A 14166-nucleotide genomic window follows, 5' to 3' on the forward strand; every position below is an offset into this window, starting at 1 on the left:
AACACCATTTGTTGAAGAGGTTTTCCCTGCTCCATTTAGGATTTCTTGCTCCTTTATCAAAAATTAGGTGATTCTATGTCTGAGGAACATTCTCTGAGTACTCAAGCCTAGTCCACTGATCTGAGGGTCTGTCTTTATTCCAATACCATGCTGTTCTGATAACTATTACTTTGTAAAACAGTTTAAAGTTGGAGAAAGTAATGCCTTGCATATTCCTTTTCCCAAGGATTACTATAGCTATTCGAGGGTGTTTATTGTTCCAAATGAATCTCAAAAGTGCCTGATCCACTTCTTTGAAGAATGTCATGGGTATCTTTAGAGGGATCGCATTAAATCTGTACAATGCTTTGGGGAGTATTGCCCTTTTAATGATGTTAATCCTGACAATCTATAAGCAGGGTATGTGTTTCCATTTCCACGTGTCCTCTCTTATTTCTTGGAGCAGGGTTTTATAGTTTTCTTTGTATAGGTCCTTCACATCTTTAGTCAAGTTGACTCCAAGATATTTGGTTTGTGTGACACTAATGTGAATGTGGTTATTTTCTTAATGTCCATTTCTTCCCCATCATTATTGGTGTATAAAAAAGCCATTGATTTCTGTGTGTAAATTTTGTAGCCTGCCACATTGCCATATGCATCTAGTGTTTCTAGAAGCTTTTTGGTAGTCTTTAGGATTTTCTAGGTATAGTAACAATGAACAATTTTGTTACCCCAGTGCTTAAATAAAGTAATTTAAAAAAAGAAACTAAGAGAAAGCTAAATTTTTTCCAGTGTTTGAACTCCTCTTAAGGGTGCTCAGGGCTAACTTTTTGCTCTTTGCTCAGGGATCACTCCTGGCAGGGGTTGGGGTCCATACAGGGTTCCAGAAATTGAGCTCAAGTCAGCCATGTGTAAGGCAAGTGTCATACCCACTATACTATCACCAAATATCACCATATTAGCAACAAATTAGTTTATTTTTTAATAGGAAAGAGTGTTACTCAGTTCCCTCCATGGAAGTACTAAGAGGATATGGTGGTGTGTCTGCTCTTCTCTCTGAGTCTAGTGGGGCACTTATCTAAGTCCAAGGCTTCCACCTACCTCAGCCTCTCACATCCTCCTGTCCCATTCATCATCTCCTCTACCTACACATCTTCCCTTCCTCTCCCAGTTTGCTATTGACAATCACAAATACATCTTGTTTCCCAGACAGTTTACTTCTATAATAGCTTTCAATGGAAATTGAGCAACTGTAAACAATGACCATGACCAGTAACAGATGTGCAGAACTTGGACCCAGGTTGAATAATTAGCTGGTTTATTCTGCAACTCCATCCCTGGGTGGAGTGAGTCAAACCTTTTTCCTTTTCCATCAGACACTGTCAAGCAGTGAGATGATTGTCAGGATTCTGTGAAGGTCATCCACAATAGAATACCTTCATTTGGAAGAAGCAATGAGCATGTTCTTGGAGGGCCACTTGAGACGACACCCATCCAACCACCGATCCAAAGTGTCAGAGTTCTGGCAGTTCAGGGTCCAGGAGGGCCTGTGAGATGATACCAGAGAGAGTCAATGGGAGAGGGTTCCTTATTGCCAAAGCTAAGGGATCTCCAGGGCTCCCCCATATACCACCCACTTTAGCCCATCAGCATCTCATATCTCATCCCTAGAGTTTTACAGTTAGCTGTATTTGCTGTGGGTGTGTTTCTGAAGACTTAATCATCTCGAGTATCTCTGTCTTCTGTCTTCCGCTCATCTGACATAAATTCTGGGACACAATACCTCCTCCTCATGCCTGTGATCCCCTCCCCAAGTTTTCCATAAAGCACACACTGTAGGAGAAGGAAGCTGATTTTCATGTTGGAATGTCTCATTTGCAATGGGAATGACATAGAAGGAAAAAAACATTCAGGTCAAGTAGCCAATACTTGGCATTGGAACTAGAAATTCCTGACCCCTGGACCAGGCAGGTCCTCTCTCCCCTTACCCAATATCTGCTTCTCTGTTTATTTTCCAAAATTCCTTCCAGCTCCTCACCATATCCTGGTCCAACAGACTGAGTCCCTCTAACCTTTTCTCTTAGTGCCCCTAAAGTGAAGGCTTTTTCCCCAGCCCCCTTGCCAGCACCAACTGCCAGCATCCTTCCCAGTAAGTCAACCATGAGAATAATCAGGCCCACAACAGGACTGTTTAGTGTGTCTTGCCCTTCAGCCAGGATGGATTTCTTGAGTCTTCCAGGATAGAAGTGGAGTTCCTCCGCCCCCTAAGAAGGGGCTGTGATCCCTGGATCCCCAAAATACAGAACAACAGGGAAAATTCATGCAAGCATGTTCTGTGTCAAGGTACAGACAGTGGACCTGGGACTCTTGTGGGCACAAAACCTTGGGCTGCCTTTCTATCTGCCCCAATTTTGCAGATTCGAGATTTGTGAAAGATGTGGCTGCTTATTATATTAATGAGAGCTCTCCCCTCACCCTAAGGACTGAGTGAGAAGAATGCATGATGAGGCAGCATTCTCCACTGAGTGCTATACAATAGAGATGATTCCAGCTCATTAGAACTTGCCCTCAAGGGCCACTCACACTTATAATTAATTGGAGAACTGAGACTATATATGAAAGGCATTTCACAAACTCAAAAGTTGGTTAACATTAATAAGACAACTTCCACTTTAAAATGTCATCTCTGAAGTTAGAAAAATAGGCTAATGAGTACATGGTGTTAAAACTGCTGCCTAGCCAGTTGAAAAAAATATAAAGTAGACTTCTAACTTGGGCTGGGGAATCTTTCAAATGATGTTCAGGGACCTCAAGGGCCCCACGGGCAACCTGGTTCAATGTGAGAGCTCTAGGATGTGGGACTGCTCAGGTTCTGCAGTGCTGGCGATTCCTCCAGCCACCCTTGATGGTGCAAGGGGCCACTAGGTCTGTATCTAGTAATGTTTGGGTGTTTATATGGATACAGAGATCAAATAAGGATTCAAAACATATGCTTTAACCCATGTACTATCTCTCTAGTTCCTTAATTTTGACAATAAGCCAAATTCCAATAAGGCAAAAATTGTAAGCACAAAAACATGAAAATACCTATTTTCTAAATTATCTACAAAAACTCATAGAGTTTATTTTGGAGAGTCAATATTCTAGTACATAGATAAACATGGTAGAGTTTCCAAGGTTGTAGTACAAAAGACTTTTTAAATCATGGCATTTTCTCATTTAAACTCAGATACTACAAAGTAAAGATAGAGGGATTTAAATTTGATAAAATATGATATAGCTAAAATAACATGGAAAAGGAGTTCACATACATCCAATGAACAAAGGTTCTTTAGCCTTAAAGAATATATATGGACTGGTAAGATAGGATAGGGCTAAGCACCAATGGGTATGTCACTAAAATCATACCAATAGATAAAGTTGATGTTTTGATAGAGCCAATATATCTTACAGAAACAGTTTACCTAAGGTCTTACATCAAATAACATGCAAATTATAGTAACAAGATGCTCATTGAAAAATTTTTGACACAACCTAATCAGCAACAAAAGGAGAAACAAATATAAATGTTCCTCAGTGGAGAGGGCAGACCATCAGCTGCAGCATCCACGTCATGGAAGACCAAACCGCTACTATCTCAACAAGGAAACCTCAAGGGAGTCACAGGCTAGATTCACAGCTTTGCTGCTAAGTACAGAAAACTATTACTGAAGAGTGTACCCAGAGGGATTTTATGTGCTTTAAAAAATTTTTGTTATTGACCATAGTGATCTTCAGGAAGCTGTTGATAAGACATTTTTTATTCTTATGTAGTTGCACTGCTTTTACTTTTAGAAATGATACATTACAAAATAAAATATTCTACCCCATTGTAATGTCTATCTTTCATTTAGGGGTACTTAGGTCAGACAACGCACTGAATAGAGGAAGACCAGATCAATCTCCACTTGATCTTAACTACCAAAAGCACAGAGTAAAATAAAAAAGTCTAGACTCCTAAGACAAACTTCCTGTTGCCAGATTCTGGACAAGATCTCTGCAATCAGAAGCACCAATTACAGTCAGGCTTCCCTCATGAATTGAATCACTCCTCCACTCCCTGACCAAACACAAGGATCAGAGAGAACCATTTGACAGGAAAGGAGCATTCATCATCTGTAACATCCATCCCCATATTTTTGAGTAGCACCGTTGAGGTTGAGGCTTAGAATCTCACAGATTCAAGACTCAGTGCCAGATTCTAGTGCAGTGCTTACAGATAAGTTATTCTGCCTCTTTATGGATCCAGTTCCTAAATTTTTAAATGGAGATAATATTATTCGTGGAAGAGAGATTTGTAAGGATTAAATCATAACAATTGTGCAAACACCAGAAGTCTAAAATCTAGTCTGGCTACATCAAGATTATGTAGCTTATTAATGGGATTCCTCTATTGTAAGATTCCTATCTTCATAGAAAGAGGCATCAAATGATTGTTTTACTTTTAGAAAACCACATCAATAAACCCTAATATCAGAAATAGCAAGATGTTCAATCTGGATCTGATGAAATATGGCATTTTTCTCAATCTTGCTCGAGACTACAATGGACAGAATCAGCCAGGCAGTTAAGTATGAAGTGTGAGACAGAGAGTGCAAAAGGAAGAAGGACTGGAAACTGGCTATGAAAATGTTCACTAGCTAGTATAGATTCACCATAATAAATGCATAGATGAAGGTGGTAGCAATAAATTCTGGAAATGGAGGGTTTTCATAATACACTGGTTCATCCTATAAGAAAACCAGAGACACATGTTAGGAAAAAATCCAGACTGAACATTGGGCCAAGTGACTTACACACCAGTCTATGCTCTACTGGATATTTAATAAGTAGATCTACCCATAGTCAAGAAACAAAGACAAGAAAATGCCATATTATCTATCCATTTGGAAAATACTGATAGAATCATTTCTACTGTTATTCAAGAAAAGGATGAAACTACATGAAGTCTATAGGAAAATGTTACAAGAGGAAAATAGAGCATCTCCTGAAATTCAGAGAATAGCACTTTGCAAGATCCAGAAATAAATATTTTAGACTGACATCCTCAGTCTGATATTAACAGATACTGACTCTAGAAAAAGGCATGAGATAAGAAGTATTTTTATGTTGGGGACTGACTTGTTTGAGGACATTTTGCTGTTCTCTCTGCCATAGCCCAGCTTTTCACCTAAAAGCAATATGCAATCTTGCTGTAAATTTCTGAGCTAAGAGAAAAGAATGTAGCTGCAGGACTTAATTTAGCTATAAGCCCGGAGGAGAGAAAAAACTGCCTGGTCCAGTTATCAGAAACTAGGCCCCATTCCTTAAGACCACATTCCGGAGTAATTTAGGCTGTTATCAATAAGTGTATGCTACATTGTCTGTTCATGATCACTGAGGCAAGCACATCTTGCACCACCTCCTGATAGTTAAGCAATTAGGAATGCAGCTGGAAGGTCACTAGAAATTTCCATGGAAACAGCACGTTCATCATAGCTTGAAGGTCATCCAGCCCCTAGCCCACTGCCCACTTCCTTATGAGCCTTCGCGCCAAAAGTATGATTGACATCACCTTTGTACTGCCCCCTTCTCCTTCACTATTTAAGAAGGAACTGTAGCCAATAAAGACACCCTTGAACAGTGAGACGCTGCCTTGGGTCTTTATTATTAACCTCTCTCAGATTTTTTACAGTGTGGTTGTGCTTCTACTCAGCAAAATAGAAGTGCGGTCGTCTGAGAAGCCTTCCCAGCTAATTCCTGCTGGCCGGGCCCCCCTGGGGGGTTTCTGGACCCTGCATTTTTAAAACAAGTTTGAATTCTTAAGATGGGTAATCTAGGTAATTTTTAAGATGGGTAATCTAATCTAATTGAAATGATATTTAAAGTACAATAAACAAAATAATGCTCTCATATTTTTAAAATACCTATCTTTTTTTATTAAATATATTTTTTATTTAAGTAACATGATCACATTTGGGTTACAGTTATAACCAGAACACCCCCCTTCACCAGTGCAACATTACCCCCTCCCCCTTTCCCGTCCCCTACCTATATTCGAGACAGGCATTCTACGACAGTAATTTGTTTTTAAGTTCAGTAAGTTGTAAAAAATACCTATCTTTTAAAAGAAAACATTTGTTTCAGTGACCTCTAGAAACAAATTTACAACAGTCAAGACTCTTAACCTAAAGAGGATCTACAAATAAAAATTAGTTGAATAAAAAAGTCAAAGGACTAAGGCAGAGAAAATTCATGAAGGAATATGAATATATAATAAACATGAGATAAACCATTCTAATGGAATCTCACTAATGCAAAATAAGAAAAATTAGTTATTCACTTTTCAAAAGGCAAAGGTTTTGTAATTTTGTGAAAAAGCAGTAAATGGGTATTTTAATGGGTATTTTAAACTTTAGTTTAAATAGTTGCAAGATTGTTGGAATGTTATTTCACAATAAATATTGGGAATCTTGGAAGTATTCAAAGGTTCAGAGAGGTATTTTTCAGTACAGGGACTCAGGAACTTGGCTTGCAGGTAAGTTCATTAATTAGCACTGCATATGCCCCCCCTATACATCACCAGAAATAACAGCTGATCACTACCATGTTTGACCCAGCATCCCCCCAAATATTAAAAAAACTCTGAGAAATTACTATGAAAGAAATAAAGATTTGCTTCAACAATGTTCATCCTAGCATCTTATATAATCTGTTACAAATTCAAGAGGGAAATGTTTGAGCTAAGGCTATTTGCCTGAATGTTATGTCCTTTCTTCTGCTGCTTTGGTTTTACAGAAATTCTAGTACTCTACTCCATAGATTGATGAGTTGGCTTTTACTATAGTTGTGTAATGGGTCAAGATTAAACCAAAATCAAAATGAAACACATGAAAAACATGTCTTCTGACAATAGGGTTTAATAGGGTACCACTTACCAGGCTCCCATCCCATCTCTTCCTTTTACAATTGTCTTGGCACAGTCAATTGTCTTCTTTAAATCTGGATTCAGTAAAGCTGTGGAGAAAATAACATGAAATAATACCACACCATCACATGACAGGTAAATCAGAATGAGATCAGGGAAGGCAAAGGGTGATAACATCACAGAGGCTTTTGTGTGATTCCATGATTTAAGCTCTGCCTATGGTTTGTTTTTTTTTGGGGGGGGGGGCATACACAGTGACTCTCAGGAGTTACTCCTGGCTATGCACTCAGAAATCACTCCTGGCTTGAGGGACCACATGGGACGCTGGGGATCGAACCGAGGTTAATCCTGGGTCAGCCGCATGCAAGACAAACACCCTACCACTGCGCTATCACTCCATGCCTAGATTTTTTCCCCCAATTGGGAATGTGGAGGTGGAGCAATGGGAGGTGGCAAGGTGTATATATATGGCTATATATTCTATTCTATTTTAGTACAGTACTTAGTACTTTATTATTTAGTAAAAATATTCTATCCATACATATATATACACGTATATACTGCAATATATATACTGTACTATTCTGTGCCATGCAATGCAGAATAGATTGGTTTGGTGGCATAAATGACACAAGAACTTTGGTGGTGATAGGTGAGGTACACTGCACACAGATATGATATGCATATACTTAGGTGTGAAGCTGTATTCCACAACCTTATTTAGAATCATAAAGCAATAGGAAATAAACTATTTAGAAACAGTACAGTAAAATTTCGAGCACAATGCATCTATCCTTACCTTCACAGAGCCTTACATTCTAGCTGTAGATAAAATACCATTTTAATTAAGGATAGCTGGAATGATGGGGAAAATGCAGCTTGGTGTGGGATCTCTGAGAAGGGGTATCTAACTCTAGATTAAGGAGTCAAGGAATGGTTACTGAGTCAAACGACAGCTAACAGCATCAGTTGAGGAGAGGCATTAATGGCCTCACAGAGGCAGAAGGGACAGCATATGAAACGTCTCAGGTGCCTCCAAAGAACCACAGTTCCATTTCCTCCATGGAAGTTAGAAATCAAGGCCGTCTGTGTGTATTCACTGCACATTCTCCACCTTCCTTTCCTTATTTTATCCTTCCTTACTCTCCCTAATCAGTGAGATAGCTTTGCCTTAAAAAACTTAAAATACTTAAAACAGTACTTCAGGGACACACAGTTGCTTATAAAGCTGAGCCACAATGCAGCCAGAGAGATCGTATAACAGCTGAGGTGCTTGCCTTGCACATGGTCAATCTGGGTTTGAACGTCAGAATCCCAAATGGTCCCCAGTCCTTCCCAGAATGTAAAACCAGTCATAAACCTTGTTCATCACGGGGTATGGCTCCAAGACAAAACAAAAAAACTGAGCTGCAAATCCTTGACTTCGTTGAATGTTTCCAAAATGCCTTTCCTCTTCTACATTTGCTTGATCTGTCTTTCCTCCCTGATTTGACCTTGTTTCTGTCCTCCCTGATCTGATCTTCTTTCCATCCTCCATGATCTGACCAAGATACATCAAGGACAAGAGACCAAAATGGTGACCATCTTGAGGGGTGTACCCTATGGGAGATACTCAACCCTTGTACAGCTTAGGGTCTATGTGCAGTTTCCCTCTGAGATTTTATGCTCAGCTTCAAGCCTGGTTCTACTCATCCAAGCATGACAGTCCTTAAAAACCTGTCACTAAACACAACTTTGGTTCAATTCTCTGTGCTGCTTATGGTCCCCCAGCAGTGTTAGAAGTTAACCTTAAGCCCAGGGTCAAGAGAAACTCTAAGCACCATCACCAGGAGTGGCAAAAGGCAACACAAAACCTCTCACTGACCACATAACCACATTATCTCCCTTCTTGTGAATGAAGTGCTACTCTGAATCAGCACTTACCTATTGTTGGCATAAGTTACATACATAACAGACACATAGGCTCACATGTGTATATACATTTAGCACACACATTGTATATCCATCCCAATTCCCAACTGCCTAGAAAATTATTTAGTGAGGAAAATTGCACTATTTGCACATTGGCAGCTCTACATGTCACCTTCATGACAGTGTACTGAATTCACCAAGGTTGAATGTATTAGACTTTATCCTTATAGAAATTGAGGCTGATATTATACATTTACTTGGGAGGAGGAAAGATTCCATCTGGCCTCAAAGACTGTGCTTTTTCTGTTCTCCACACTTCTGCTAGGAAAGCTCATATCCCTGTACTTAGCACAGGGTGGACACTGTGACCTTTGCTCTGCAAGTCAAGCTTATACCCAAAGAGTCACTGCTCCTGCTAGTTTCACTCAAATTTTCTAGTTCATCCTTAGCCTCCACCATCTCAACTTCCCAGGTACCTCCTCGCCTTGTTCAAACACTGTGTCTACACAGTGACCTAAAATCTACTCATTAGAATCAGGATGTGGCTCAGTGACAGAGCATTTGTTTTACAAGTGTGAGACTCTGAATTTGAATCCTGGCACCCTGAACACACTAAAAACCAAACCTATGCTTTTGACTACAGGGGCTCTGCTGACTCCTCCTCCCTTTGACCCTGTAATTATCAGCTTTTAATCTTTTTTTTTACAACAATAAAAAATCATTTGTTTATGAAAGTACATGGTATTATTAATAATAAATCAGCTTTTAATATTATCTATCTAGATTCTAGTTCTATATTGCTTTTAACCTTAAAAAGGTTGGGTTTTGTTTTTTGCCAGCTCAGCTTATTTCAAGGATGATTCTGGTTGTTTTTTTATATTTTATCAAGCAGGAGGATTTTTCAGGATATTGAGGTCACCATATTGTCATCACAAGACCCAATATCAACTTTCATTATATTTTGTGTCAGGTTGGGGATAAGCAGTGCTCAAGCCAAGCAGATCAACAGTTAAATGAGAGGTTCTAAGGATGTCTTACCCCTCAAGTTCTATGGTTCTAGGAGCCACCAGGACCCCACTTATGGTGACCAGGTGAACATCAGGGCCACAGCTGGAGGTGATCAAGGACCATCAGGGCCATACCTGGTGGTGACCAGGGACCACCAGGGTTATACTTGGTGTCAATCAGGTGGACCTCCAGGGTTATACCCAATAATGCTTATAGAGCTTTGTGGTACAGGGATCAATCCAGAGTTGTTCCCCACAATCCCTGTGCTGTCTCCCTAGTCCACAAAACATTAATTTCCCTTTTATTTTATATTTTGGAGGAGACCATTCCCTACAGTGCTCAGGGAACTGTGCTCAGTCTTTTGAGTTATCTTCTGACTTGTCATGTTCATTTTGTGAATGTCTTCTTGATCACTGCTATAGATTGTAGATCACACATATTGTCCCAGCAAACTCTAGAAGTGGCTAGTGGTATCTATTCTTTGTAGATGAGGGTGCTCTGGGAAGTGACTTGCACAAACTCATGAAGCTCCATAGCAAACAATGGGAGCATCTGGGATTCCAGACTCTGGCATGCTTCTTGTACCTGTTCCTCTGATTTCATAGCTCTCCCTTTCCTCAAATCTGTGAATGTCCATATCCTTCTGTGGAGCCACTAGATCCTGGATGTTCCCAATATATGGCAAGTTCCTCTCAGAACACACAAAAAACTGTCACCCTTTGTCATAGCCTCACCACTCTGTCTCCTAAAGACCCCATCAGGAACCACAATGGGGCTTATCTTTCAGCATCTACCTCTCATGGTGTATGTCATTCTCAGAGATGAAGGAGACCTTCTATAGCTTCTTGTAACCCTGACTCAGAAGTCACGCTCTTGCATCTGCTTCCCAGATCAACCTCAGAACAGCTGCATGGCCTCAGGAAGGCACTTTCCCTTTCTCAGCCACGGGAATTATAACAGTGCTAACATCTCAAGGGTGGAAAATCAAGGGTCAAAGATCTTTAGAATGTGGTAGGGAGAGAGCACAGGGATTGTGGGGAACAACTCTGGATTGATCCCTGTACCACAAAGCTCTATAAGCATTATTGGGTATAACCCTGGAGGTCCACCTGATTGACACCAAGTATAATCCTGGTGGTCCCTGGTCACCACCAGGTATGGCCCTGATGGTCCTTGATCACCTCCAGCTGTGCCCTGATGGCACCTGGTCACCATAAGTGTGGTTCTGGTGGCTCCTAGAACCACAGAACTTGAGGGGTACGACATCCTCAGAACCTCTCATTTAACTGTTGATCTGCTTGGCTTGAGCACTGCTTATCCCCAACCTGACACAAAATATAATGAAAGTTGATATTGGGTCTTGTGATGACAATATGGTGACCTCAATATCCTGAAAAATCCTCCTGCTTGATAAAATATTCAAAATGTGCTTTGAAGATTTTTTGGCCAGCCCTAGCCATTCAACTCCTGGAAGCCTGGCACTGAGCAGGTGGTGAGTAACTTACTCAGAATGAAGGAGTGCAAGACAATGCTGCCTCTTGACCCCTGGTCAGTGGTGAACAAACTCCCCTTGGGAATGCCCACTCCCTTCTCCTCCCTGAGACCCCTTCTGCCTATCAAAGTGGCACCAAATACCCCTCAAACAAGAGTGTGGGTGAGATTAGTTTATGAGTGAGTGCTCTCTGCTCTCACCCTAGACTCTGTAGACAGAGTCCTGCAGCTGCCTCCTTCCATTCCTTCTATAAGCATCCCCACACCTTCTCTGCTCATCTGAGTGTGATCCCCCCACCACTCCCTCCAAGGGGACTGGTACACTGCAGCTATTTCTTTGGGCTACCCTGTCAGGGAAGCTCTCAGCACCCCCCGAGTCCTTTCTTGGTTTCAGCTTAGTTTAGCACCTGCTAGTTCACCTCACACCTCCTCAAACTTGTCAACCAGGGGGTGGTGGGCCACCGTGTACAGTACCTCGGGGAAACAGACCTACCAGAGCATGATGTGTGACAGAGATTCCTGCCATGATCACACCAATCATTATTGCGCATCTGAAACAGGCCAAAGCCTATGTAGCCACCACGCAGGTTGTCGTAGATTGCTGTGGGGTTGAACTTGCTCTCAAAATAGGCCAGGCACACCCCTAAGACAGAGCAAAGGTCTGTGGCTTAGAAGGGACTAGCTGGGGCTTCTGGGCAAAAGAGAGATGGTGAATCTGGGCAACTACTCACAATTCTGAAGGCTGTACCCCTCAAAATAATCCATGCCTCCAGTGAGAAGCTTCTGAGCCACTTTGCAGCGCCCCACAACAACAGTGTCTCTTGGAACCACAAGGCAGCAAATGACAGAGAGCCCCAGAAAGATCTTCATCTTCTCTGCATGTGCAAGGGACTCCACCAAAAGCCCAAGGGTACTGGTTCCTCTGAAGGAAAAGACAATGGTAGGTAGAAGAGGGTGAACAATTCAGTGTGTTAAGGAAACAAGAGGCCCTGGTCTTGCCAGGATCCTTCTCCCCCTACTTGGATCCCACTCACTATCCACACAAGAAGCCTGTGGCCCACCTCTCCTCTTTTTCTTCCCTACATCCAGAAGTGACTTCTTCACAAGTTTCTTGCCCCTCCAATATCTTTGACAGGAAATGCATGTAGAGGTACACAACCTTTTTTCTTTTACTGGGACAATGGATTTTGTCTATTGGATATTGGGGACAGTAGAATTTGTCTAGTAAAGATTGGAGACAAAAAGGCTCATGAAAAAATGTTCATCACTAATCATCAGGGAGATGCAATTCAAAACGATAATAAGGTATCATCTCACATCACAGAGACTGGCACTCATCATAAAGAACAAGAATAACCAATGCTGATGTGGATACAGAGAGAAAGGGACTCTCATTCACTGCTAATGGGAATGCAGGCTGGTCCAGCTTTTTGGGAAACAATATGGACATTCCTCAAAAAGCTAGAAATTGAGCTTTCATATAACTCAGCAATACCCTGCTAGGAATATACCCTGGAACACAAAAACGCATTAAAAAATGTTCTCTGCACTCCTATGTTCAGTGCAGAACTATTTATAATACCCAGAATCTGAAAACACCCTAAATACCAGACAACAGATGAATGGTTTAAGAAACTGTCATACATCTACACAATAGAATACTATGCAGCTCTTAGGAAGAATCAAGTTATGAAATTTTTCTGTACATGAATAAATATAGAGACTATTATGAGTAAAATGATTCATAGTTGAGAGGGATAGACATAGACTAATCTCACTCATTTGTGGGATATAAAAAAACTAAGATAGTATGGTAGTAAAGTCCAGAGACAATAATGACAAAGGTCAAGAGGTCCATCCCAGGATAGAAAGCTTGCCACATGTCACCATAAGAAAGACCTTGGGGTTCGACAATGAACATGTCCAGAGCTTTAGTTGGTCTCATAACAGCATGCTTCAACAGTAGAGACACCCTGTATCTCTAAGGCCAAGGGAATTTCCTTTCTAATTTCCCCAATATGTACAGTCCCTATGCATAAAAAAAAAAAAAAAATCTAAAAACCCAAAAACCACAACAATAAAAAAAAAAAAAAAAACCTTGCCTGGGCCCGGAGATATAGCACAGCGGCGTTTGCCTTGCAAGAGGCCAACACAAGACCAAAGGTGGTTGGTTCGAATTCCAGCATCCCATATGGTCCCCCATGCCTGCCAGGAGCTATTTCTGAGCAGACAGCCAGGAGTAACCCCTGAGCACCACCGGGTGTGGCCAAAAAACCAAAAACCAAAAAAAAAAAAAAAAACAAAAACAAAAAACGAAACAAAACAAAACAAAAAAAACCTTGCCACACCAGCCCTCCCTTTTTCTTTTTCTTCCTATTTCTTTTTTTTTTTAATTTATATTTATAGCTCCAGACATAGGCTCCTGCCAGCATTTTTTTTAACAGAACCATAGAACATGAATCATCTTGTTCTGCCTCATATTTCTATGTCTTCCTACAAATTGAGAAAAAAAAAGTTGCTGGTGCCAGGGCAAAGCAGTCTTATGAGCACTGATTGGGAATAAAAAATGATTAAGAGGTCAGAAAACAAGATCTTGGGGAACCTCAAAAATGATGAGTTCAAGTGCTGACTTGTGGAATTGGAGATTTCCCATACTCCCAGACAGTGACCCAGCTCAAGATCCAACAAGATCCTGGAGGGACACAGGATTTTGAGAGAAATGAGAAAGACAAAGTCACATATGTTCATATCACTCTGGGAATGATTGGAAGGAGATCCCAGAGGAAGCAGACACTTTCTGGTGTGACATAAAGGTAGCAAAAGCTTCATTA

The 14166-nt window shown here is 40.9% G+C and overlaps 1 protein-coding gene across 1 annotated transcript; it reads right to left on the reverse strand.

Moving 5' to 3' along the window:
- Positions 1 to 1417: 1417 nt before the first annotated feature.
- Positions 1418 to 12205, reverse strand: LYZL4 (lysozyme like 4). Its single transcript, XM_049781655.1, has 4 exons — positions 12067 to 12205; positions 11829 to 11978; positions 6936 to 7014; positions 1418 to 1526 (listed from the first exon to the last, which is right to left on the reverse strand). The coding sequence occupies exons 1-4, from the start codon at positions 12203 to 12205 to the stop codon at positions 1418 to 1420; spliced, it is 477 nt and encodes a 158-aa protein (XP_049637612.1).
- Between the last annotated feature and the right edge of the window lie 1961 nt (positions 12206 to 14166).

This window comes from Suncus etruscus, chromosome 10, assembly GCF_024139225.1.
Source record: "Suncus etruscus isolate mSunEtr1 chromosome 10, mSunEtr1.pri.cur, whole genome shotgun sequence".
Lineage (NCBI taxonomy): Eukaryota > Metazoa > Chordata > Mammalia > Eulipotyphla > Soricidae > Suncus > Suncus etruscus.

Excerpts from the sequence above, each read along its gene's own strand:
- LYZL4 (XM_049781655.1), bottom strand. The coding sequence starts at position 12,205 with ATGAAGATCTTTCTGGGGCTCTCTGTCATTTGCTGCCTTGTGGTTCCA. Across the intron at positions 11,979-12,066 it reads GGGGTACAGCCTTCAGAATT|GGGTGTGCCTGGCCTATTTT; the intron begins GTGAGTAGTTGC and ends GCTCTGTCTTAG. Across the intron at positions 7,015-11,828 it reads CTGTCACACATCATGCTCTG|CTTTACTGAATCCAGATTTA; the intron begins GTAGGTCTGTTT and ends TTTTCTCCACAG.